Source organism: Chinchilla lanigera, unplaced genomic scaffold, assembly GCF_000276665.1.
Source record: "Chinchilla lanigera isolate Chin_1 unplaced genomic scaffold, ChiLan1.0 scaffold00017, whole genome shotgun sequence".
Taxonomy (NCBI): Eukaryota; Metazoa; Chordata; class Mammalia; order Rodentia; family Chinchillidae; genus Chinchilla; species Chinchilla lanigera.
In genome coordinates, this window is record NW_004955418.1 from 793,531 (window position 1) to 818,825 (window position 25,295).

The 25,295-nt window shown below is 46.9% G+C and overlaps 2 protein-coding genes across 7 annotated transcripts in view; one reads left to right on the forward strand and one right to left on the reverse strand.

Moving 5' to 3' along the window:
• The window catches only part of Nrg2 (neuregulin 2), a gene marked incomplete in the record, with an annotated part of 245,238 nt that extends 244,907 nt beyond the window's left edge, over window positions 1–331 (forward strand). The window contains 1 exon segment of the mRNA XM_013512931.1: window positions 1–331. Coding sequence (XP_013368385.1) covers window positions 1–223 — 223 coding nt within the window.
• A 98-nt stretch (window positions 332–429) lies between these two features.
• The window catches only part of Psd2 (pleckstrin and Sec7 domain containing 2), a 54,591-nt gene continuing 29,725 nt past the window's right edge, over window positions 430–25,295 (reverse strand). For 4 of the 6 annotated variants that reach the window (XM_013512924.1, XM_013512925.1, XM_013512927.1 and 1 more), the window contains 8 exons: window positions 14,696–14,786; window positions 13,488–13,531; window positions 12,472–12,662; window positions 12,237–12,307; window positions 11,728–11,885; window positions 10,792–10,936; window positions 8,810–8,953; window positions 2,295–5,648 (listed from right to left, as the gene is read on the reverse strand). In XM_013512924.1, coding sequence (XP_013368378.1) covers window positions 5,451–5,648; window positions 8,810–8,953; window positions 10,792–10,936; window positions 11,728–11,885; window positions 12,237–12,307; window positions 12,472–12,662; window positions 13,488–13,531; window positions 14,696–14,786 — 1,042 coding nt within the window. In that variant the 3' untranslated portion in view covers window positions 2,295–5,450. Of the gene's footprint in view, window positions 839–2,282; window positions 5,649–8,809; window positions 8,954–10,791; window positions 10,937–11,727; window positions 11,886–12,236; window positions 12,308–12,471; window positions 12,663–13,487; window positions 13,532–14,695; window positions 14,787–25,295 lie in introns of those variants that run through there. The other 2 variants (XM_013512928.1, XM_005382051.2) reach the window with 2 other exon arrangements.

Sequence of the window (25,295 nt, forward strand, 5' to 3'; positions counted from 1 at the left end):
GGACGACGACGCGGACGACGCGGACGGGGCGCTGGCTGCCGAGAGCACGCCTTTCCTCGGCCTGCGCGCCGCGCACGACGCGCTGCGCTCGGACTCGCCGCCGCTGTGCCCGGCGGCCGACAGCAGGACTTACTACTCCCTGGACAGCCACAGCACACGGGCCAGCAGCAGACACAGCCGCGGGCCGCCGGCGCGGGCCAAGCAGGACTCGGCGCCCCTCTAGGCGCGCCGCCCGCCGCCCGCCCGCGCGCCCCACTGGCCGGAGACAGAGACCGCCGACTGGAGAGAGGAGGGCAAAACAGAAATAAAAATATTTTTATTTTCTATAAAAGGAAAAAAGTATAACAAAATGTTTTATTTTCATTTTAGCAAAAATTGTCTTATAATACTAGCTAACGGCAAAGACGTTTTTATAGGGAAACTATTTATATGTAACATCCTGATTTACAGCTTCAGAAAAAAAAGAAACAAAAAAAAAAAGAGAGATGGGCCAATTTTTTGACTCTTTACTAGAAACCTATATTGTGGTGCCTTTTGCTGTACGCTATTCTGGGGCTCCTGGAGAGGTCCGGGCTGCGCGGAGTCGGGTTGGGGGTGGTCCCGAGTTGGAGGGGGACGAGGGAAAGCAGGGGCAGAAGCGGGTAGGCAGTGAGCAAGAAACTGCAGTCAGAAGTAGCTTTGCCCCCGGGCCAGATCTGGAGTCCCGGGCCGCCTGCCGGAGAGGGCAGGATCCTAAGCTTAGAGCTGGAAGTGGTGTCAGGTAACTTCCAGGGAGAGACACAAAGGCCCAGCGACAGCAACCAGAATGGGGAGGGACCCTTCCCGCTCTTCACAGCTGCTAAAAGAGAACAGAGAAAGAGGTTTCCCCAACAGCCTGGCCCAGGGAGGGGGCAGCTCTGCCAGGGGCCCAATGTTCACAGCTCCTCCTCCCCTTCGGCCTCCAGGACGCCCTCTGTCCTCTGCAGCACCTTCGTTTACAGGTCGTCTTTTCTATTTTATGCCTGCATGTCCTTTGCATTTCAGATTCTTTAGATTGGATGCATGGTCACGCTGGGACCGAGAAGAGCCACTCCACAGTGTATTCTATTCCCGTTAGCAATAAAATCACACCATTTCTCACAGCCAGTCCCCAACCCACCTATGACTTCCATTCCCTCTCCAGTCTTGCCCTCCCCAACCCTCAAAACTGGATCCAATGCTAATTTGTCCAAAAAAAAAAAAAAAAAAGGCAATTGTTTAAAAAAAAATTCTCAACAGAAACAAATGGGAACCCTGCCCTGAAATGTCCGAACACCTGACTGTTGACACTTGAACATTTTTATATTATAAATAAAATCAGAAATACCTGCTGTTTGACTGTGTGTACCTAGCCCCCAGGTAAAGAGGGAGGACAGATGAGGGGAGTGGATGTCACAGTGAAGGCTGGAGAGGGCCGGGCAGTCTCTTGGAGGGAGTGACCCTCTCTCCAATCTCCGCAGTCCCAGCTCCCAGGACAGGCTCCAATCCTCCTTCCCTTTCCCAAAACACTCACAAGGTGTACCCCCTGGCTGCTAGGGAACCTGGCCAAGAGACTGACGCAAATTGCTCTGCTTCAAACTCAGCCCTAGAACTTGGGCCCGGTTCCTGCCCTGGAGCTGCGGGGCTGGACTGAGGCAACAGTTTCCGGACCTGGGTAGGTGAGGAGGGAAGGGCTGTGGGGTTGGCACAGGGGCAGCTGCGGCAAGATGACCCTTGGGGTCTTGGGCACGTCACAGGCAAAGTCCGGACATGCAAGACACCGTAATGGGTACCCTCGCTGCCAGGAGGACCAAGCAGCTGCAGCTCAAAAGCCCACAGGATATTGCTCTTTCCCCGACTTTGTATCCCCTCACAGGCAGGGCCTGCCTAAACCTGCAGCCGCTGATGAAAGGTACATGATTCCAGGTATGGAGACAGCAGACATAGGTCCGGGCTTATCCCCTCATTGACTAATTTATTAAACCAGTGCCCAGCACCAGGAACCAGTAGGTTCCAGCCAGAACATGAGAAAGTCTTCTCTCTGAAGAGCTGTGCGCACCTGTGGCTGTGTGGGTGGACAGATGTGCACATGCACATGCACACTCGTGAATGCCCCAGGAAGTGTTTAGGCCAGACTGACGGGGGGAACAAAGAAATACAAAATTGAGGGGGCCTAGGTACCCACAGGGCTGAGTCTGTTCCAGTGCCAGCTCTGCTCCCGCACCAGCTGTGTGACTTTCCTAGGCCGAGATTCTCTCCACATGAATGATGATGCAAACACCTACCTCAAAGGCTGCTGTGGATATTAGATGCCTAGTAAGTGGCTACTTCAGTGGAGGTGTTGACAGTATCCTGTGCCTTGCATCCTTGAATCACACAGAATGGCAAACACTGGATGAGAGGGGGAAGATGGAGAAAATAAAAGAAGGCCCTTGTCGTTGCATTCATTGTGGGGATGCTGGGGTGAACACCTATTACAAAGGAACAAAGGAAAATAATGAACTAACTGTTGCACAAACCTGAAAAATCACTGACCTCTCTCAAGTCCCAACCTATGGTCTCATCAAGGCCCCTCAGCTCTCAGTTGGCTTATAAATTTTCTAAGGGCCAATAATTCTTTGTGACCGCTGACCTCTTTGGGATCCCAAACTAACTAACTCTATGACCTCTTGCTAAACCTGCTGACTTTATCGTGACCCACTTTAGTGTCATTTAATCTTTTGGGGACTCTGAGTTATTGACATCTACATTTTCAGTCAAAAAGCAGCTCCATGACTCCGACTCACCAATCTCCATGTGGTCCCCAACTAATCTGGAGTGGCCTTTGGTGGACTCACTGACCTTCACATGAGCTCACTCGGTGTCTTCATTATCTGTCCTGGATTCTGTCACACCTGTCCTGCTTGGCCCGTAGTCTGGGGCCACAGTCTAATAAAATTCCTTGGCTCTTCCCCCCATGTCATCTATTTGTGTGTTTTCACTGGAGTGCCTATGACCTCAGAGCACGCTGACCAGAGACCATGCCTCCTCTGCCCCTCAAGTGTCTGCCTTGGTGGGACCTGTAACGTGGCCTCTCAGGAAGTGCTACAGCCCTGTCACACAGATTCCCCTCCGCCAGCATGTGGCGTAGTGCACTTGGGACATTTGGGTGGCTTCCCGTGTCGGTTTCACCCCTACTCCCATGTTCTTTTTTCCCTTTGCTGCATCACTTTCGATGTCTCCTTCTGCCTCTCCCAGCACCCCAAATAGTAGCCACCCGCCTCTCTCCCCACTAGACTGTGCGCCCCTGAGGACAAGGAGCTGGTCTTTTTCCTCATCACACTGTCCACAGCACAGCCGGCAACAAGCATTCGATCCTCACTGAAGGCCAGAATGTACAAAAGGCTGTCAAGGGTCAGCCCCGAGAGGAGTCCTGACTTGCGGTCACTGCACAGGACCACTAGGTGGCGCAAACCACTTACTGCATTTCACCAGGGTCTGGATTTGGACGGTCAGAGAAAATGAGTATATTAGGGGCAGAAGTCGTAGTGAGAACATAACGGTCCATCAGAATAGAGGAAGAACTATTAACTTTGATTTAGATTTATTTTCATCTCATCTTTTTTAAATTTCTATTTTTGTGTATGTTTTATAATGTACATAGTATTTTAGTACAGTAGTACATGTATATAATTTACAAATAAATAATTATACAATTAAGGAGGTGAACTAAGAGTTTCTTTACTGACGGGAGGCACAATTAGTGCTTGGGGAAGCACGTCTGTGTGAGGACGACAGCACTCACGCTCTGCTGTCATCACTCGCCCCATGAAGTGGAGGGCGGGACATGAACCAAACACCAAAGGACATCAGAGGCAGCGTGGAGAAGCACAGCGAGCTCTTTCATGTTGCCACACTGCCTTTCCAATTCCATTTAAATGAACATTGACTTCCCTTGAGCAAAACGAAAGGACCAGATGGTTTGGTTATAAAACACTTCCGCTGATCCAACTTAAATAATCTGGCTAATCACTACATCTCTCCACCTAGTCATGTGTCCCTTCATAACTGTGAGTGGGCTTGTAACTGTTAGGTACTTAGTTGTGAGGTTGGCTCATCTTATTAACTAAGTATGTTACCCCAGAGGCCAAACTGCTGGCCAAACTACAGTCATCTATTTAAACATTAGGAAGAATTGGCTCATGGGCCACATTGAGGTGCCTTCACCCCACCACTTGTCGGTCTGAGGGATGCAGGTTTAGTATGTGGTGGGAATGTAGCAAATGTGTCTACTCTTCCCAGATATATCCTTAACTCGGCCTTTTTGATTCCCTAGAAAAATGCAAGAAACATCAACAATCAGCAACTTGTCATTCCACCTTTTCCCAAGACCAAGAGTTAATGGCTTCTAGAACCTTCCTCCATCACACATCTTTGGGCTTGTTGACAGTAGCTCTCTGCAAGGTGGAATGCCTGTTATTCCTGCGGAGTGGGTCTGTGCAAGGGGCCACCTCTGGAGCTCAGAGACCTGGCAGCACCAACAGAGATTTAAGTACAAACAGGGCCATCCCACTCACTCCCAGGACACCTTACAACAGAGAGGATGGCACACACATCTTTCTGCTTAGTCCAAAACCACCCACTGGAACAACAGTTGTGAGTCACAGGTCCACCGGAGGGGAAAGGCTGGGCGGGAGGAGGTCAGCACTCTCTCCATCTTTCCTCCCAGAGCATTAGGACCACCCAGGGCCATGTGGCAGCTCTTCTGGCAGACAACAGAGCCCCAAATCAGGCTTTTTCTTCATCTGATTTCATCCTCTAACTGATGACAGCAGTTCCAAAACCATCTTTAAAAGAGTTCCTGCTCTCTATATAATTTATATTTATACGTCTACGTCCATACAAAAATGGAGGCAGCAGTGGCCTCAGGGGGTGGGAGGAGAGGCGGGCACACGTGTGAGTGCAGGCGGCTTGGCACTAAGTGAGGCAGCTCATGTCCTGGGTCACTGCAGTGCGAGGCAGGAGGATAGCGCCCGCTCACAGAGGCGGCTGGGAGGAGGCAAGGACAGAGCTGGTGCACAGACCTGCAGCTTAGAGGACGGAGGAGGAGAGGGCAGGCCCACCTCACAAACAGGGGATGAGTTCAGAGAGGAGCCAGCAAGAAGCAGGGGCCTGGGGAAGTGGCAGCCCTTCCAGTCTCTCCAGTGAGAAGGTGCTAGAGCACTTATGCCCTGGCCTACAAAATGAGGCCCCATGTGGGGCAGGCAATGGGGGCTGGGGAGAGAGCGATGGCCAGAGATGGCCCAGGACGCAAGAGGCCCAACGCCACGAGTAGCATCTCTATCTCCTTGGCCCACAGGCCTCTCCACACCCGTCTGGTTGCCTGTCAACTGTGGAACTTGGTCCAAGCAGCCACTGGCCAGAATTGTGCTCACGGACCCCTCCAGGGGCATCTGCCTGCACATTCACACTGGCTAAGTATCAGGCCCAGCGGCTTTGCTGCTAGTCACAGGCCCGTGGCCCTGGCTGAGGGCAGGGCTCGAGTGTGTCTTCCGGAGAGAAGGGTCCTCCCCTTCTGGGGTGGCCAGCCGAGCCTCAATCCGCTCCAGGTCATCTGAGCCCACTTTGATTTTCACAGCCAGAAGATGGATGTAGGTCTCATAACGGCTTTTCTGGGGAAAGGGTAGAAAGAAGGCCAAACACAAGGTCAAAAGACATATAACAAAATTGGAAAAAATATTGGTATCTTCTAGAGTCAAATACTAATCTCCTTAGCATACAGAGAGCTCTCACAAATCAATAAAAAGGAAATAAACTGTTCAATAAAAATAAGCAAGGGATAAGCACAGAAAGTTTACTTCCAAGTTTGAAAAATGTGAAAAATTGTCCATTTTTTTGGCCATGACCCCAAAAACACAGGCCACAAAAATAAAAAATAGATAAATGGTACTGCATCAAAACATAAAACCTTCTGTACATCAAAGGATAGAACCAACAGAGTTAAACAGCAACCTACAGAATAGGAGAAAATATTTTGAAATCACGTATTTGGTAAGGGATTGATTCCTCAAATATATAAAGAACTCCTGTAACTCAACACCAAAAAAAATAATAATCAAACAACCCAATTTAAAAATGAGCCAGGTATGATGGTGTACACCTGTAATCCCAGCGTCCAGAGGCTGAGGCAGGAAGATTGCCATAAATTTGAGGCCAGCTTGGGTTACATAGTGAGTTCAAGGCCAACCTGAACTATATAGCCATACCCTATCTCGAAAAGACAACAAAAAAATTATGAAAAATGAGCAAATGGCATGAATAGATATTTCTTCAAAGAAGATACACCAAAAAGAAGATACACAAATGAACAACGAATGTGTTCAAATATATTCATCACTAATCACTAGGAAAATACAAATCAAGACCACAGAGATATCACCTCACGTCCATCACACTGGCAACTATCAAAACACAGCGCAGAATAGTGCTGGTGAGGAGGTAAAGAACTTGAAACCCCTGCACACTGCTGGTGAGAATGAAAAATGGTGCCACTGCCAGGAAATCAGTGATGGCTTCTGAAAAGTTAAAAATCGAATTGCATTCTGATCCAAAAATACCACTTCTAGGTAAATATACAGAAGAAATGAAAGCAGCATCTTGAGGGATATGTGTATACCCATGTTCATGGTAGCAGGACTCACAGTAGCTGAATGATGGAAGCAACCCAAATGTCCACCAACTAATGAATGGAAAGACAGAATCACTATGTGTGTATGATGGAGTATGATTTTCCTGAAGCATGCTAAAACATGGATGCAACTTAGCATTATGCTTCCTTACGTAAGCTAATCACAAAAACACAAGTTCTGCATCATTCCACATATATAAGGCCCAAAGAGCAGTCAACATCATGGAAAAACTCTGGGTACAGGGGGACACAGCTACAATCCCAGCTACTTGGGAGCCTGAGGCAGAAGGGTCCCAAGTTCGAAGATAGCCTGAAGAATTTAGCAAGACTCAGTCTCAAAAAATGAATCCACTGGGAATATAGCTCAGTGAGAAACCAAGCACAAGATCCTGGACTCAATCCCCAGTACCACAAAAAAAAAAAAAAAAAAAAACCACGGAGGTAGACATTAGATTTGTGATTAGTGATGAATATTAGACATTAGATAGTAGTCGTTGTGAGCTAAGGGAAGGGGAACAGGAGTTACTGTTTAGTGGGTACAAAATTTCAGTTAGAGAACATAAAAAGTCCTGCACACTGACTGCACAACAATGTGAACAGACACTACTGAATTATGCATTTAAAAATGGTGAAGACAGCAAATTCTGTTACATATTTTGCCACAATTCAAAAAAAGTAAACCTAAATTAAAATACTAATAATAAGACACTGTTTATTAAAGTTGTCAGGTTAGCAAAGATTAAAACATTTGACAAGCCCAGTGTTGGTGAGGGGTTGGGGAAGTAACTATTAACACCTGATTAAAGGAGGGTATTGACAGTGCTAATGTTAGAAGAGGGGTTTAGCAGTAGCTGGTGGTCTTGCCTCAACTTCATAGCCTTGCCACAGTCAGGAGAGCCTGGCACACTGCAGGACCAGCGACGAGGGGTCAGGGGACACCTCTCCCTGGCTCTGCCACCGGAGCGAGACCTTTCTTGCTCACCTCCACCCACCCCGGCATTAAGCCCGGTGAGACTGAGAACGGTGTGTTGGAGCTACAGTCACCTAAGTTAGGATCCTGGCTCCTGCACTTCTTAGCTGGGTTACCTCAAGTAACCTCTCTGAGCCTCAGTTTCCCCACCAATAAAATGGGGATAGCAAAACAGTCCTCACAGAGTTGGTATGAGGATGAACTCAGTCAATAAAAAGGAAATGAGAATCAGGCCTAGTATTTAGCAAAAGGCTGGTCATGGTGGCTTTTACCATCACTATTTTTATGCTACAGAGAGTAGATGTGAGCAGACTTCAAAGCGCGATCAAGCTTTGTTTTTCAAAAGGTCAGGTCTGCCTTGGGCACTCTCCTCTATACCCTACACTCACCTCTATACCCTACACCCTCCTCTATACCCTACCCTACAAGTCAACGTGGAGCTGCAGAGACTGAGACTGGCAATATCCTGCCCCCCCTGCTCTGAGGACTTCCCAACTCAGTCTCACTTTCTCGTTTGTCTGTCTGCCCACCCCTCTGCAGGGCAGTCCAAAATGGACGCATGCTTCCTCCCCGACAACCTGGCGCCCCATCCTTTCTGACAAAGGCCGTGCTTGCTCAGCCCCACCTGCAGAGCACTGTGAGGAGAGTCAGGGCAGTGGGTAGACAACGACAGCATGACGGGAAGGGAGAGTAAGGTACGGAGGCCTCCAGAGCTCCATGGAGAGACCAGGGCCCCACACTGCTCTGCTGCTGAACAGATGTGCAAGAGGAAAGTGAGGCCAAGCGAGAGGGTGCTGGGGGCCAGGGCTTGAGAGTTTTGTGGCTACTTGTAAAATCTTCTAAAGAAGCTGGGTCTGTCTGGGACAGGAGGTGAAGGTGGAGAAGTCTCCTGGAAAGGAGCTATTGTTTCTGTTGGAGCCCCCAGCGCTCCTGGAGACTCAGGCGGGGGTGCAACTGTTGATTACCATCACCAGATGGGCTGTGTAAAACTGGCCCACAGAAAGCCATGGCTCATCCTTAGCTTACACCTGCCTCTGGGGACTCCCACACGAGGGGACTCCCACACGAGGAGCCCCTGGCTGGGGAAGGATGGTGGTGGAGGGAGGTGGAGGGGGAACTGGCCTCCTCCTCTGGTCCCAACCTGAACCCCCGCGATGCACCCACTGGAGGCCCACCTCAAACGTGAGATAGTGCTCCTTCAGCCGGTACTCCTCCGCCTCCTTGGACTTGAGGCCCCTCTCCACTGGGTGGCACCTGTGCTCGGCCAGCTCTGCGGTCACCTGCCTCAACTTATTCTCATGGGACCGCAGCTGCTCCTCCTGCAAAGACAGGGCGGTAAGGCCCGACTCGAGGTCAGGGGGCTGGTTCTAACCCCTACTGCTAGGAGATGCCTCACAAAAGGGACACTGAGGCAGTCTCATGTTCTCGAACCCATAGAGGTAAAGCCAGGCTCTGCACCCGTGGAAGTGCTCCTCATACCTTCCCTTTTCCTCCCACCTTGCTCCTTCCGCCCCTCGCTCTTAGGGGCATCCACTCTCCTCGATGCCCGGCACTCTCTCTCCTCCATGCCCGGCACTCTCTCTCCTCCATGCCCGGCACTCTTCCATTAGTATGTGCTTGGACACACTCCATTCCACAGGCACACCCTCACTCACGGGAACTCTCACATGCACACAGACACACTGGGCCAAGCATCAGCCTGAACCCAGTTACCTCTGACTCCACAGGACACATACATTCTCTTACATTCCACCTCAGATGCACATGACAGTCACAGATCCAGGATCACAGCCAAAGACAAGCTATGACCCACTACAGTTCATACAGCCAGGCCCCTTGGTGCAGTGTGCACATGCACACGTGTGCGGACCTGTGTGTGGATGTGAGTGCATGGCGTGTGTGTACTCGTGTGCACGTGTGTGCCTAAGTGGCACGTGCATGTGCATAGAATAGGTGTGACTTCTGTGCGTGTGCACATGGATGCTCTGGGCAGATATGGAGGCTCCAGTGCTCCAGGAGAGACAGGGGCACAAAGGAGAAGGAGCCAGGGGCTGACAGACAGGAAGTCCAGTGCCTCCCCCTCCCTCTGCCTCTCCACCTCTGCCCCACCCTCTATCCTTTCCTCTCCAAAATACACTGAAACCCTGAAGTATTGATGAGCTGGGTTTTTCAAAGGGCTACAAATAAAACATCCAGGGATAAGTGAGAACATCAAAACAGTATTTTCGGGTATTATTTTAAAAAACAAAAAATAACAAAAGCTGGCAAGGATGTAGAGAAAAAGGAACCCCTGTATACTGTTAGTGGGAATTAAATTAGTATAGCCAAAATGGAAAACAGTGCGGGGGTGCCTCAAAAAACAAGAACTAGAACTACTAGCCACCCCACACCTGAAGCAAATGAAGTCAGCATGCAAAAGAGATCCCTACACCCCAGGTTTATTGCAGCACCATTCACAAAAGCCAAGATGTGGAACCAGCCTAGGTGCCCAGCAACAGGTGAACAAATAAAGAAAATATGGTGTTAAATATATGCAATGGAGTCTGATTCGACCATAAAGAAGAATGAAATGCTGTCATACGCAGCAAAATAAGCTCGACACAGAAAGACAAGTATTGCATGTGACTGCTAATTTGCAGAAACTGAAAGAGGGTTGCCTAAGGAATGGGAAGAGCATTGGGCGGACAGTGTGGGAGGAGTAGAGGGTTGGAGAGTGGATGGACTTGACCAATGCTTGATGTACACATGTATGGAAATATCACAATGAACCCCACTCACTTTTACAGTTAATGTGTTAATATTTTGTAAAATCAAATAAAAAGAGCACTGGGCCGAGGGCACCCATGCCCCACCTGTCCCTAACACCCCATGACACACACAACCTCTCACACTTAGGCCCAGATGCAAACAACACTGGACCCCCATCCACACTGCAGGGACATGACCCCATGCTGTCTGCCACGTAATAGCTGGCCTCCATGTGACACATGGCCGTAGTCCCCCCACCTGTAAGTGGGGATGGGGCACATGGAATGGAAAAGAACATCTGCCCTTCCCTGGTGTCCCTCAGCCCAGGGCCCGGTGGTGCTCTCAAGTGGATGCTCTAGGCTGGGGGCCGCAGCCTGGGTGGTGGCATCATGAACCCAGGAACTTGTACCTGGCACAGACGAGTGGCGCAGGAGGGCAGCAGGGGCCGACAGAACTTCTTCATAGAGCTTACAGCGGCTGGGAAGGCTGGGGCTGAAAAGATGGCGGCCACCAGGTTGAGCCTTAGGATCCAGGACAGCATTTCTTCCTTGCTCCTGGGGACAGGAGGGGAGGGGAGGGTGCTGGTTTCTCACAATAGGACTTGATACCCACACACACACCCAGCACGTAGTACCCAGCATTAGGCCTGGCACAGGAAGGGCACTCACACTTTCACAGATGGGGAAAGGAGGCCAGGGTGATGGAGCAGGTGGATGGATGCCGACAGAGCTGACGGCCCTGGAGTCCTCGAGCTCAGAGGATGACCAGGAGCAATGGGCAAGTGGCGGCCCCCACAGCCCCCCATCCTACCCCAGCTGCCTGTTCAGCCCTTACACTTTGATCTCCAACCTCACCTACCCATCTCCCTCCTTCTAAGTTCATCTGACACATGAAAACCCAATTTCAAGTCACAGAAATGTGAAGCACAGCAGAGTCCAGGTCAGCTGCAGGCAGAATCTTTCCTACCGGACCACAGATTTAAAGTCAAGGATGATTTGTAAAGAGTCCACTGTTCCCAGCCCTCGGGGGTCTTGGCATGTGTGGGCAGCCCTGATAGGGCTAGTGACAGCACAGTCGCTGAGACCCATCCTGAAGTTCTGATTTGGTAGGTCAACGGTGGGGCCAGGAGGTTGCATTGCTAACCAGTTTCCACTGAGTGCTGAGGGCCCAAACTTTGGAAGGCCCAAAGCAGCTGCTGACCGTGTCAAGTGGACACACTAGCTCTGTGGCTGCTGTGCACGGAAAGGTGAGGTGTGGACCCTGACTGCCAGGAGAGGGCTGCATGTAGGGTCCATGCTGCAGGGACTGAGCTGAGTAGGAGCAAAGGGTTCAGAATCCTACTTACGGGGCCTGGAAGAGGAAGACCCTCCAGTCAGCAGTCTTCAGTTTGAGCACATTGGACTTCTTGCTGTAGTCAGAGGCCCTGGTGGCCAGAGAATGATGCACACGAATGGCATTCTTCAGGTCACCCTCCGACAGAGCCTTGTCAGGCCTGTACTCATCCTGAGGAGCAGGGGCTCTGTCACCGCCAGGCCCTAGCTTTCTGCCCCGCATGTTCCACTCTCTCACTCCCTCCCCTTTGTCCTTCAATCTCCCTCCTCCCAAACGAGGATCACTCTCTTGGACCCATCTGTCCTAGAGGCCTGACACACTATCCAATGTTGCTGGACATTTCAAAGACCCCTCCCAAACCTTCAAAGGCCTGAGTGAACCCAAGTCAGGGCCCTGAGGGAGGAAGGACCCAGATCCCCCCTGCAAGCTCCAGGTCCTGCCCAAGATCCCCTGAGTACTACAAGGCAAGGCTGCATGGGACTGAGCTGGTCCTGCCTCCGAAAGACTCTGGGGCAATCTCACCTTCTGCAGGTACAGGATGGTCCCCTTGAGCACTGCATAGAACTTCTTCCAGCCACGCCTCCCACGGGGTGCTGGGGAGGGAGGCACAGGTAGTGCAGCCACAAACACCCTCTCCAGTGTCTCCTACCCTGCCTCCCCTGCGTGTCCACCTGTATGTGCACCCCAAGGGAGTGGCCGAGGGGGGCACCTGAGCCAGCATCCCTCCCCATGCCCCTTTCCCCAGCCTGACACCCACTCCTCTTGCCATCCATGTCGGCGTGAGTCTTCCGAGTCAGCACGCCGTGCTTGTAGGTGGTGGCGCTGAGAGCCTGAGGGACATCCAGGAAGGGGTTGCCGCCATCCAGAATCCGTGTCACCTTCTTTGTGCCTGTCCCAAACTTGTCATCCACCAGCTCAGACAGGGATTTCCTCAGCTCATCCTCATCGCTAGGAAAGTACCAGGCTTGAGCACCACCTCCAGGGAGGCCTCATCTCCACACCACCACGTCCTTTCTCATCAACCACCCTCTCTGAGCCAATGTGGGTGGGCACTGGCACTAACCCCTGGGCAGGCTGAAGCTGCAGCACAAACCTCAACATGCTGGCAGGGGCAGGTCAGTAGGCGAAGCCCAGAAAGTCTGGGCTCACCATGGAGCCCTGGAAGAAAAGTCCAGCCCTTCCAGAAGAATGGAGCCCCTAAGCCTCTCCACAGACCCAAAGCCACAGGCTGCCCTGGGAAGCAGAGCAGGGAGGGGTTCCGTCTGGAGTGTCTCACAGCTTCTCAGACCAGCATGGTCCCCACCCTTCTCTCCAGACACCTGAGCACCTCCAGACCTCACTAACCACATGGGGAAAGTTAAGTGACAGCTGCCTTCCCCAGTGCCAAGACTAGTTACCTCCTAAACATAGCCATATTCTCAGGGTTGTAGGGGACCTGTGCCTCCTGCCTGCCTACCTCTTAAAGGGGAAATAGCTGTCACTGTTAGGAACTTGGCAATGCCCTCAGCACAGAAAACCAATTGTGTATATTATGGAACTAAATTCACAGTTCAGTCTATTTGATAGCAAAGTAAACAGTATACACTGTTTATCAAGAATGGACCCAAAAGGGAACTCAATGAGATATGCTGGCCTGCTGTGCACGGGTTGTCAGGGGCCTAGACTGGGAGAGATCAGCACCATGGAGAGTGGTCAGCATGACTAATCAGCACTCCCAGCTAGGCCCACTCCCGGTTCATTCTCCCCGTACCTGTGCCCAGGGGCACTACTCACATAGCCCATTCCAGCTTTTCATTCTTGATGGAGTTGTAAAGGGTCTGGAAGAGAGGAAAAGAGGAGTTCAAGTAAAGAGTCAAAGAAGTCACCATCTGCTCCAGCGATGTGTGTGCGGTGAGGGGGCTCCCTTTCAGCTAATGGGCAAAGTAGGTATTTGGTTCATATTTGTCGGAGGGATAAAGGAGTGGGTGGGTGGATGTGTGAATGGTTGGTGTTTGATGGTGCAATCATTTACTGTCTGTCCCTCCAGGAGACAATAAGCTTCACAAGGTCAGGAGTTGTTATCTTGTTCCCCATGAATCTCCAGTGCATAATCTAGAACTCAACATGCAGCAGTGTTCAACAGGAGGGTTGGATGGCTGGATAGACAAACACGGGCAGATGGGTGAGTACATGGACGTGTGAAGAAACACATAGGTAAGGATGGGAACACCGTGAGTGGTTGGCATGTGGGACAGTGTTTGGGATAAAGGTACGGGTGGGTGTGCAGGAAGGTGAGTGACTGGCTGGGCGGATGGGTACATGAGTGGGAAAACGGATGAGTAAGTGGGGAAAGTTGTCAGGTGGATGGTGTTTGATCTCATTAATATGTTCTTAACAAGTGCTTTTTCATGGGAAAGAACACAGTTATGGAGACAATGTTCTCTTTTTTAGTTTTATTTTTAATTGATGAAATAATTATGCATCTTTACCTTTGGACTCACTATTCAACTACCCTCCTGGTACCACAAAGTCATCAAAATCCACTATCTAAAAATGAATTCATCTGCCTCCCCAAAAAAACAGTTTCTCTTTCCCCAAGGTGGAGAACTTACTAGACTGGAAAGACCAAAGATCCACTCCAGGTTTAAACCTAAAAACCAAACTGATTCCTTTAATTCCTGGTGATGTTGTAGGAATGAGGGAGCTTTTCCCACAGAGCTGCTCATGATGGTTGTAGTAAAGGCACCGCAGTAGCAAAGGAGGTGGTGATGGGTGGCAGCTGTGACCACAGGTGATAGGATTATTACACAAATCTCACAAAGCCTAATTAACTCAAGGAACACAGAGCAATTGAGCTGGATGATCTCTAACTCTGTCCCAAAGTTCTGGTGGCCCCGCCATTGGTATTAAGGGTCTGGAATGCCAGGATTTAGTGGGTCAGAGACTTCTCTCCATCCACCCAGTGCACACCCGTGGACACAAGGACCCTAAGCAGGTAATACCTTCAGGAGGTCTTTGGCAAAGTCTTGGCCATCATTCAGCTGGTCCAGGTTGGCAATGAACTGCTGGCAGGACATCTTCTTGCCAATGTTCTGTTATAGAGAAATGATTCCACCTGAGAGCAGGGAAGGAGGCTGGTGTGGTCCCCACAGCCAGCCCTGCCCAGCCAGAAGGGACAAGGCAGCATCAAGGGCAGGAATGAAAATGAAACTGCCTGGATCTTCCTTTGTCTCCAAGAGTTTACAAAACTCTCTTCATACTCAAGGTTCCCTTCAAGCATCTTGAAAACCTGAGGTTCTCTTCAAACTCAGATGAAGGAGTCAGGTGTGGGTGAAGAATGACAACTGACACTCGCCAGGTGCCCATTTGTTCCAGGTTTGTACTTGACATGCACTATCCTATTTCCTTCTCACCACAGCGTAAGGGAGTGGAGGGGCAGGGAGGTGAAATGGTGCGCCCGTGGTCACAAAGCAAGGCAGTGAAAGGGCCAAGTGTGGCTGACGTCAAAGCCCATGCTCTCACCACTCCTGCACAGTTAACTCTCCCAAGGTCACTCAGCTCCCGGACTTGAAACTACGCTTCTCAGCTCCTGAGCAGAAGCTCTACGAACTCCATCACAAATACCTCACCCTCTTACTGCACAGAGAAGTGGCAAGACCTCCAAAAGGTAGGTGAAGTAAGGGCGAGTTTGGTCTTACAAAAGTCAAAAGTCAAAATTCAGTTTCCACCGACACAAACAGATGCCCCATGCTGACCCAGGCTGATATGAAGAGAATAGAGCAGATGGCTTCACTCCTGGAAGCACAAAGCCCAAGAATGTACTCCCAAGTTCTGCCTCGTTTTAGCTATGGAACAGTAGGGAGCTTGAGCCCTCCAAACCCACACCTGAGGCTCACACTTTCGGACTGTCCTCAGAGAGGCCACACTTGAGGACACACTGGGCAGTGCTCCAGTTTTGTGAGGTTTTTGTGGATTTGGATTTGCTAAAAGCAATGTTTCCCCAGATTTACCTACACAGTCCTAGTACCCCATGGGATAGGAATAGGTGTTGTTGCAAAAAAAGAATATTATAATCAAATAAGTTTATTTACATGTTTTAGAGTCTTTAACATGCTTTAACATGCTTGTGTGCAGAGTTCTCTGGGGATTCCAAGTACATTTACCCAAATGTATTGATGTTGGCACCATTTTAACAAAGAGAATTTAACATAATGTGAAATATTCATATACTACAGAAATAATTTAAAAAATAATAATGCAAGGCTTTGTATGCTTCAGTGGCACAGTGCCTGAGTTCAATTCCCAGTACAAAAAAAAAGGCTTTATATGCTGACAAACAAGAATTTTCTATACTTTCTCCAAAGGGTTAAGGAGAAAAAAATCCTCTCTGAGCTTGGATATGCATTTGTTTCACAGATACAGTATATGCGTTTTTTACATGTATGTAATTGTGTTCTGTCCATAGCATAGAGCCACACAGACATGCACTTGTTTTTTTGTTTTGTTTTTTGGGTGTTTTTTTTGTTTGTTTGTTTGTTTTGGTCTTTTTGAGACAGGGTCTCACTATGAAGTTCAGGCTGGCCTTGAGCTCAGTTTGTAGCCCAGGCTGGCCTTGAACTTGCAATGATCCTCCTGCCTCAGCCTCCCGAGTGCTGGGATTACAGGCATGCGCCACTACACCCAGTTTGGTTTTTTTTTGGGGGGGGGTACTAGGAATCGAACTAAGGACCTTGCGCTTGCCAGGCAGGCACTTGTGCCGCTGAGCTATATCCCCAGCCCATGCACCTGTAACAGAAGGATACAAGAGCAACGCTGAGTTACATACACTCTCACCCTTCCTCAGCCACTAGTCAGGATTGCAAAATTAAGAAAACAACTGGCAAGCTTTCCAGTCTTAATAATGACAAATTATCTCACAGCAGAGGAGCCTTCCCAATAGGAAAAAGTGTGAGGTGATATATGAATAAAACGTCTGAGAAATGTAAGGACAGTGACAACTCCAAGGCTAAAGATCCTGCCAAGAAGGGACTACAGAGAGTGTCCTCAGGAAGGAGCAGCCTCCTGTGGAAGCACGCACCAAGCAGCAAGGGCAGCCTGAAGGCTGAGCAACTGGGTGGTCTTGCAGGATTGGAGAATGAAACTGGAGTTCCAGGGCCACTGAGAGCAAGGGGCCCTGGGAAACACCGCAGTCATACTTCACAAAAAAGCTGAAGAAAGGGAATAGTAAAGAGCATTCTTCAGGCAGAGGGAGAATTATTCCAGCTGAAAGCATACAGAAGCAGAAAGAGTTGAAGAGCAGCAGAGTGAGCACCTCTGAACACTGATTGTGTAGAGCAGGGTGAAGTTTCCCAGGAAATAAAATAGTCACAGATGCAATACTTAAAGGCATAATAACAATAATATATGTTATATATACATATAGCTGTATATAAGCAGTAAATGGAATTAAAATACCAGGAAGTAGTAAAAGTCCTTCAGTAAGTCAGACAGACATATTGCAAGCTACAGAGAGGATTCTGAAAGAATGCACAGCTAACTAGCTACCAGACAGGGAACAAAAATCTAAAAATACTGAATCCAAAAGAAGGCAAGAAAGGAGAGAAAAAAGGAACACAGAACAGATAAGTTGAACAGAAAACAGTGTTATATCACATTTAAACCCAAATATATCATAATTCATAAAATAGTCAAATTTAAAAATAATATCAGCCCATGCTGGGCATGGTGGTGCACACCTGTAATCCCAGCACTTGGGAGGCTGAGGCAGGAGGATTACTTCAAGTTTGAGACCAGCCTGGGCTACACAGTGAGCTCAAGGCCAGCCTGAACTGCATAGCGAGACCCTGTCTCAAAAAGACAAAAAACAAACAAACCGAAAAATAAAAATAATATCAGCCCTTTTTTTTTAAATAGTATATGATACAAAAGATACACCTTAGATATAAAGGACCAGTTTGGAAGCAAAAAGACGGAAAAGAACATATACACAACTAACAAAAGAACTCCAGTATAGCTACACTAATACCTTTAAAATAGATTTGAAAGTAAGAAGCATTACTAGACATAAAGAGGCACATTTTCACGATGATACAAAGGTCAATCCACCAGAAAGTATAACCATCCTAAATCTGTAGTATATACAGGTAGCATAGCCAATAGCATAGCTTCAAAATACAGAAGACAAAAATTGACAAAACCAAAAGAAGACACATTTGTAAACTTGGTTGGAGATTTTAACATTGCTCACTTAGTAATAGGAAGACCAAGCAGACCAAAACGACAGTAAGAATATTAAATAATCATGTCAAAAAATTATATAACCAAGAGTAAATGAACAAATTCCTAGAAATACACACTATAAAACTGGTTCAAGAAGAAATGGAAAATATGAATAGATCTATACGACAAGCAAAGAGATTAAACCAATAATCAAAGGAAAAGCCTAGGAAAAGCCTAGGACCAGATGGCCTCATTGGTGAGTTTTTTAAAACATTTTTTAAAAATTATGATCAATCCTTTCAAACTCTTCCCAGAAAATTGAATAAAAGGTAACAGCTCTTACTTAAGGCCAGCATTACCTGGATATCAATGTCAGACAAAAACATCACAAGAAAATACCTCATATGAATACAGATGCAAAAATCCTCATGGGCCTAACAGAGAATCTGTAGGAGCTATAACCACCAGAAGTGCCACAGGGGTGGAGCCATCCAAGCCCTTTGGAGCTCACAATTTGCCACAGATTGCCTCAGATGCTGGATGTGGAACTACAGGACTTAATGTTTTCCCTGATGGATTTTGGACTTGCTTTGATCCCATTCCTTTGTATTCCCCTGTTTGTAATTTTTGGAAAGAAAATGCTTATTTTGTACCATTGAATGTTGGAAGTGTCTAACTTTCATTTGTATAGGAGCTTGCAACTAAGAGTTGCCTTATATCTCAGAGGAGACTTGGGACTTGGACTTTTCAGCAAAACTGTTGTGGCTCTGGCAACTCTTAGAGATGGACTAAATGCCTTTTGCGTAAAGGGATATGCATGAATCTTTGGGAGTCCAGAAGTGAAATGTTATAGTTCTAATGTAATATAATGTTGATAGACTTAATATTGGTTCATAAGGATTGTTAAACCTGTGTTATAATGTTCAAGTTGTGAAATGATAAGAATAAGCACGTCTTTGTACCTGGAGACCAGTTTAAAGAAATGCATCTGGTTGCCAAGTTGACAAGAGGTGGATTGCCATGGTTGATACACTGTGTCAACTTGAGAAGTTTAGAAGTTTAAGCAACTCAGCAGGGGCCCAGGGTCCTCACTTTGTAAACATCCTCATCCTGTGCAAGAGGATGCCATGGGAGGTGATGTAAGTGCTACATACACCCATCCTAGGGAGTGGTACCCTCTTTACAATATAAGGGAGGAAAAGAGGTTTCCTCTTCCCCCTTTTGCTCTTGTTGCTTTGTTGTCTTCTGCCACCTTGAAGTGTTGCACCTGTGCCATGCCACCCTGCCTTGGAGCCAGCTGTGGACTGAAACCTCCACAAACTGTGAGCTAAATAAACCTTTCCTTCATTAATTTTGTGTGTTGGGTATTTTGTCTCAGCAACAAGAGAAAAGTAACTAAGACAAATACAGATGCAAAAATCCTCAAAAAATACTGGCAAGCCAAATCTAGCAACCTATTAAAAGGATTATACACCACAGCCAAGTGGAATATATTTTAGGAATGTAAGGGTAATTGAACATCCAAAAATCTATCAATGTAATACAACACACTAACAGCATGAAGAGGGAGAAAAGACATGATCATCTCAACTGATACAGCAAAGGCATTTGACAAAATCCAACACTCTTTCATAATAAAAGCACTCAATGAAAACTAGGAATAGAAAGGACCATCCTCAAATGATAAAGAACATTTATGAAAGGCCCAACGCTGATACCATACTCAAAAAGGAGAGACTGAAAGTTTTCCTCCTAAGATTAAAAGCAAGGAAGAGCAAAGAGACCAAAAAAAAAAGCAAGAATACTAAAGCTCATGTCATAAAATTATATAACCTTAATAGAATATAACCTATTTCTATCCAACATTGTACTGAGAGTCCTGGCCAGAGCAATCAGGCAAGAAGAAGAAAACACCAAATTGGAAAGAAAGGAATAAAACTATCTCTAGTTGAAGGTGATATCATTTTATATGTAGAAAATCCTAACGAATCTACAGGGGAAAAAAACAACAAATTTAGCCAAGTTGCAGAATACAAAATCAATGCAAAAATCACTTGCATTTCCAGGAAATAACAATGAATAATCAGAAAATAAAATTAAGACGATTCCATTTACAATAGCATCAAAAAGAATAAAATGTCCAGGAATAAATTTAACCAAGGGCTGAATTATTTATATACTCAAAACTACAAATGATTGCTAAAAAAAATTAAAGAAGACCTAAATCCACAGAAAGGCATTCTGTTTTCACTGTTGGAACACTTAATATTGTTAAGATGGTTATACTCCCAAAGCTTATCTACATATTCAATGAAATCCCAGGGGCCTTTTTTTTTTTTTTTGGCAGAAATGTAAATGCTGAACCTCAAATGTGTTTGGCATTGCAAGAAAACTCCGCACAGCCAAAACAATCTTAAAACCAAACAAAGTTCAAAGACTCAAACTTTCTATTTTCAAAACTTACTACAAAGGTATAGTAATCAATGTGGAGGGTTGCTACTGGCATAAGGATAGACACATTAATCGGTAGAACAGAATAGTCAGAAAATAAATTTATAATTTAAGGTCAACTTTTTTTTTTTTTTTTTTTGTCTTTTTTGAGACAGAGTCTCACTATGCAGTTCAGGCTGGCCTTCAACTCACTTTGTAGCCCAGGCTGGCCTCGAACTCGCAGCAATCCTCCTGCCTCAGCCTCCTGAGTGCTGGAATTACAGGTGTGCACCACCACGAGGTCAACTGATTTTTGACAAATGTGCCAATACTACCTAATGGGAAAGAATAATCTCTTCAATAAATTATGAATATATGAATGCAAATAAATGAAATTGGCTCTTTACCTCATACCATGTACAATAACTCAAAATGGATCAAAAACTGCAGTGTAAGAACTAGACCTATAAAACTTAGAAGAAAATGTAAGGGTAAATCTTCATGCCCTTGCATTTGGCAATGACTTATTTATAACATAAGCACAAACAACAAAAGAAGGAAGACAAATTGGACTTTGACAAAATTAATAACTTTTGCGCCTCAGAGGACTACCAAGAAAGTATAACAACAACCCACAGATTAAAAAGAAATATTTACATATCATATATCTGATAAGGACCTAGTACCCAGAATATATAAAGACCTCAGGATGCAACAATAACAAGACAAACAAACCAATTTGAAATGGGTAAAAAATTTAAGGAGACATTTCTCCAAAGAAGAGACACAAATGGCCAACAAACTCATGAAACCTTAACACCAGTAGTCAGTAGGGAAACATAAAAGCACAGTAAGATATCATCACATATTCACTAAGATGGCTGTAGTTTTTAAAGAAAAAACAAAGTTGGTGAGAATGCAGAGAAATTGGAGCTAGGGTTATTTCTAGTGGGAATGTAAAGTATGAAGTATGATCAAAATATACAGTGAATGTTTAAATTTTAAAATTTATTGTAGTAAAAGACACTGCCATTAACTCCCCTCACTTTGAATCCACTTATCCCATCGTTACTGCCACTTTCTGAAGCAGTTCTAGAAGTCCTCTTTCCTGAGGGTCTTTATGGAGTATGATTTTAAAATACAGTGAAAAAAATAAATAAAAATAAAAATACAGTGAATGGTGATACGAGGTTCCAAGCAGTGGCTTATAAAAACATTATAAAGTGTCTCCATTCACTTATTCACCAGCTCTGGCACTGTACAAGTTCAGGCTCTTCCCCAAAAGTCAAAATGACCATGAAAGGTGAACGTTCTGAATCAGTTCAGGACATCAAGGCAGCCATGACACTGCAGCTAAAGACACTCACAAAAATGGATTTCCAAAACTGCTTCAGAAAGTTGCAAGAATGATGGGATAAGTGTGTTCAAAGCAAGGGGGAATATTCTGAGGAAGATTGGAGACAATATGTCTTTTACTGCAATAATTTTTTTTTGTAGACAGGGTTTCACTATGCAGTTCAGGCTGGCCTTGAATTCACTTTGTAGCTGCACTTTGAACTTGCAGAGATTCTCCTGCCTCAACCTCCTAAATGCTGGAATTGCAGGTATGCTCCACCATACTTGGCCTAATAATTTTTTTTATTTAAACATTCGTCATAGTACTCCAGTCACTAGGGTAAACATTTTGGCACTTCCTTAAAGAGTTAAATGTAGAATTATCGCATGACTCAGCAAGCCTGCCTTAGGTACATACCCAAAAGAATGGAAAACAGATGTTCAAACAAAAATTGGTACATGAAGCTCATAGTGCCTCTTTGGGCACTGTAGGGAGACAAATTCATGATGCCAAAAGGTGGACACAAGCCAAATATCCTTCAGCAGATTAATGGACAACAAAGTGTGGCATATCTATACAGCTGAATACTATCTGGCAATAACGAAGAATGAAGTAGTGATACATGCTACAACACAGAGGAACCTGGAAAATGTACCAAGTGAAATAAGCCCAACAAAAAGGACAGATATTGCATTGTACAATGACTCCACTCATGTGAAACATCTCCCAGAGACAAAACCACAGAGACAGAAAGCAGATTAGAATTTTCTAGGAGCTGGGGAAGGAGGGAATAGGCAGTGACTTCCAAGGAGTATGAGCGTTCTTTCTGAGGTGATTAAAAAGCTTGAAACTAGATAGTGATAATGGCTGTATATCACTGAGGATATACTTAATGCCATTACATTGTACATTTTTAAATGGTTAAAATAATAAATTTTATTTTGTGAGTATTCTACCAATAAAATATATCAGTAAGGTTATAAAAGATTTTTATGACATAAAAGGTAGAACTGGGCATGATGGCACACGCCTGTAACGCCAGCACTTGGGAGGCTGAGGCAGGAGGATCCCCATGAGTTCAAGGCCAGCCTGCACTGCATAGTGAGTTCAAGGGCAGGCTGAAGTGCATAGTGAAACCCTATCTCAAAAAAAAAAAAAAAAAAAAAAAAAAACCACTATAGAATACATTGTCCTTTAAAGTTCACATGACACATTTAGTAAAATTGATCTCTATCTACACCAAAACGCCACACTGAACAAACTGCAAAGGAGTGAGATCATACTGGATAAGTTTTCTGCTTCATCATCATGCAGGGTGGCGGGGAAGATGTATCTAGTTCATTCCAAAACTCAAGAAAAGTACGTGATCTGGGATTTCTGAGTTCCCAGTTCCTCCCTTCCCACTGCATTTGGGTCAACAGCACGCAAAGGCTGCCCTTGGCCCTTAGACATCAGCCACATCTTCTGTCTCCCAGCAGAAACAAGTCACAGCCGATCTAGCCACAGCCCCACCCCACAGCCGAGGCCCTGCTGTCTCAGGCCAGGGTGACCATCTTCCCAAGCCCATCTCCTTACCAGGGCAGAGGCTGGGTGGGTGGGGCTGCTGCCTAGGCCATCATCCTGACAGCGAAACCAGGCCACTGCCTTTGACACCACAGGAGTCCAGGATTTAAGGCTCACTACGGAAGGGACACGAGTTAGGACAAGCAGGATGAAAGCCCAGGTCATCTTCAGGGAGAAGAGGGCTGAACAAAAGTCCTCTGGACAGGGAAACACTTGCTGCTATTTGCAAATCCTGATGAAGTCTTAATTACACTGGTATTCCCTGTCTGAAGTTCTGTCGCCCTCTGTTCTGTCATCCCCTTCCCCCTCATGGCCTTCCGGGTAGCAGACACACCCTGCGTCTATCCCTCAAATCCCCCACCATCCTACACCAGAACCCCTCGCCCAGCAACTCACCCCCATGCCTCAAGCAACCAGCGTCTGGGAAAACTCAGGCCTCTCCTGAAACACAACTCATCTCTGTCTCGGCTTGGGACCCCTGGAGTGACCCGCACTGCTGCCCCTCTCCTCGGCCTCCTGCTTGGTGGTTCCCTGAACCCAACTTCAGTCCACTGACCAGCGCTGGAGGCTGCAGAACCGAGGCACCGCTCAGCTCTCTCTCCATCCCCCAGTAACCCAAGCTGTCACCCTCTCCAGGTTGGAGGCCGAAAATCGCCATGTTCTGACACCCTCCTCCTCCAGCTCACCCCAGGACCTACCGCCGCCAATACCCCATTTCAGGTGCACACTCCTGACCCATCCTCTATCCTTCCACTTCACCCACCACTAAAACCCTCACTCAACAACCCTTTGACCCTCTGTTAAAGTGCAGGTGTCCTTCCTTCCTTTTTATTCCCCTTAGATTCCACGCCCCAGCATTAACCACTTCCCTGTGAATGTTCTCTTGCCCCTTTCTGCTTCTGTCATATTTGGTTAGAAAAAATCAGCCAAGGTAAAACCCAACCTGTTTCCTTCACTGTGCCTGGGTCGAAGCCCAACCACATGAATGAGCTTGAAGAAGAATCCAAAGTCCTGGTTGCATTCTATATCCACAACCACAATCAAATAGGAGTGGAGATGTCCACAGCGCTACTACACCTTGCCAGGGTGTCTGCTCCCCATTCTCCAACATGGCCATGGACACTTTCTTCTCTCCCTTAAGCTTCAAGATGCCCATAGTAGACATTATGGTTCCCTCTTCAATTCCTTCTCCCTTCTCTCTGACTCTCTTTCTTCTCCTGGCTTCTGAGACAGCACACTCCTGATTTTTCTCTGACCTCTTTAGCTGTCTCACAGTCTCTCCTGGGTCCGGGTTTCCTCAAATATTTCTGGGCCTCAGAGTTACCATCAGCCTGCCCCTCTCCCCAGGGCACTCACCCAGACCCATGGCTTTAAGTCCCATTATGCCAGTAACCACACCCTCATCTCTTCAGCCCACATACCTCCACTGGGCCCCAGACTCATTGATCCCACTGTCGCCTCAATGTCCCCATGTTGATGTCCAACAGACACCACCAACACAACGTGTTAGAAATGGGACTCAAGTTCCACCTCTCCCCGACTCACTCAAACATAAAAGTTTAACCCCATAACTGGAAATAGCACCCAAGCTAGCCAGATGCTGAAGCTATCTGTGACAGTAAAGCTGGATGTTCAACCTGATTGACTTCAGACCAAACTAGGGGATTAGTAGAGCATACTTCATGGAATGTCTGGGTATGCCATGGAGGCATGATCTTGGCTACTATGTCTGGCCTGGCCCCTTCCTTTCTGGCACTGTCCCTTGCTCTGCCTCTGCCATAAAATGAGAATATTCCTCTGCCAAGTTTTCCCACCATGATGCTCCTGCTTTGGAGAGAGCCTGCCATGGACTGAACCCTCTGAAACTGTGAACCAAATAAGCCTCTGCTTCGTTACGTCATGGGTGTCACATAAGCTGCTGGTGCAGGTATTTTATCCAGTGACAGGAAAACTGACCAGCAAACTGTCATTATTATTCCTCTTTCACTGACCAACCCCATCAGCAGGTCTTGTCAGACAAACCTCCAAGAGGTCTCCCTCTGCAGTCCCTCCCC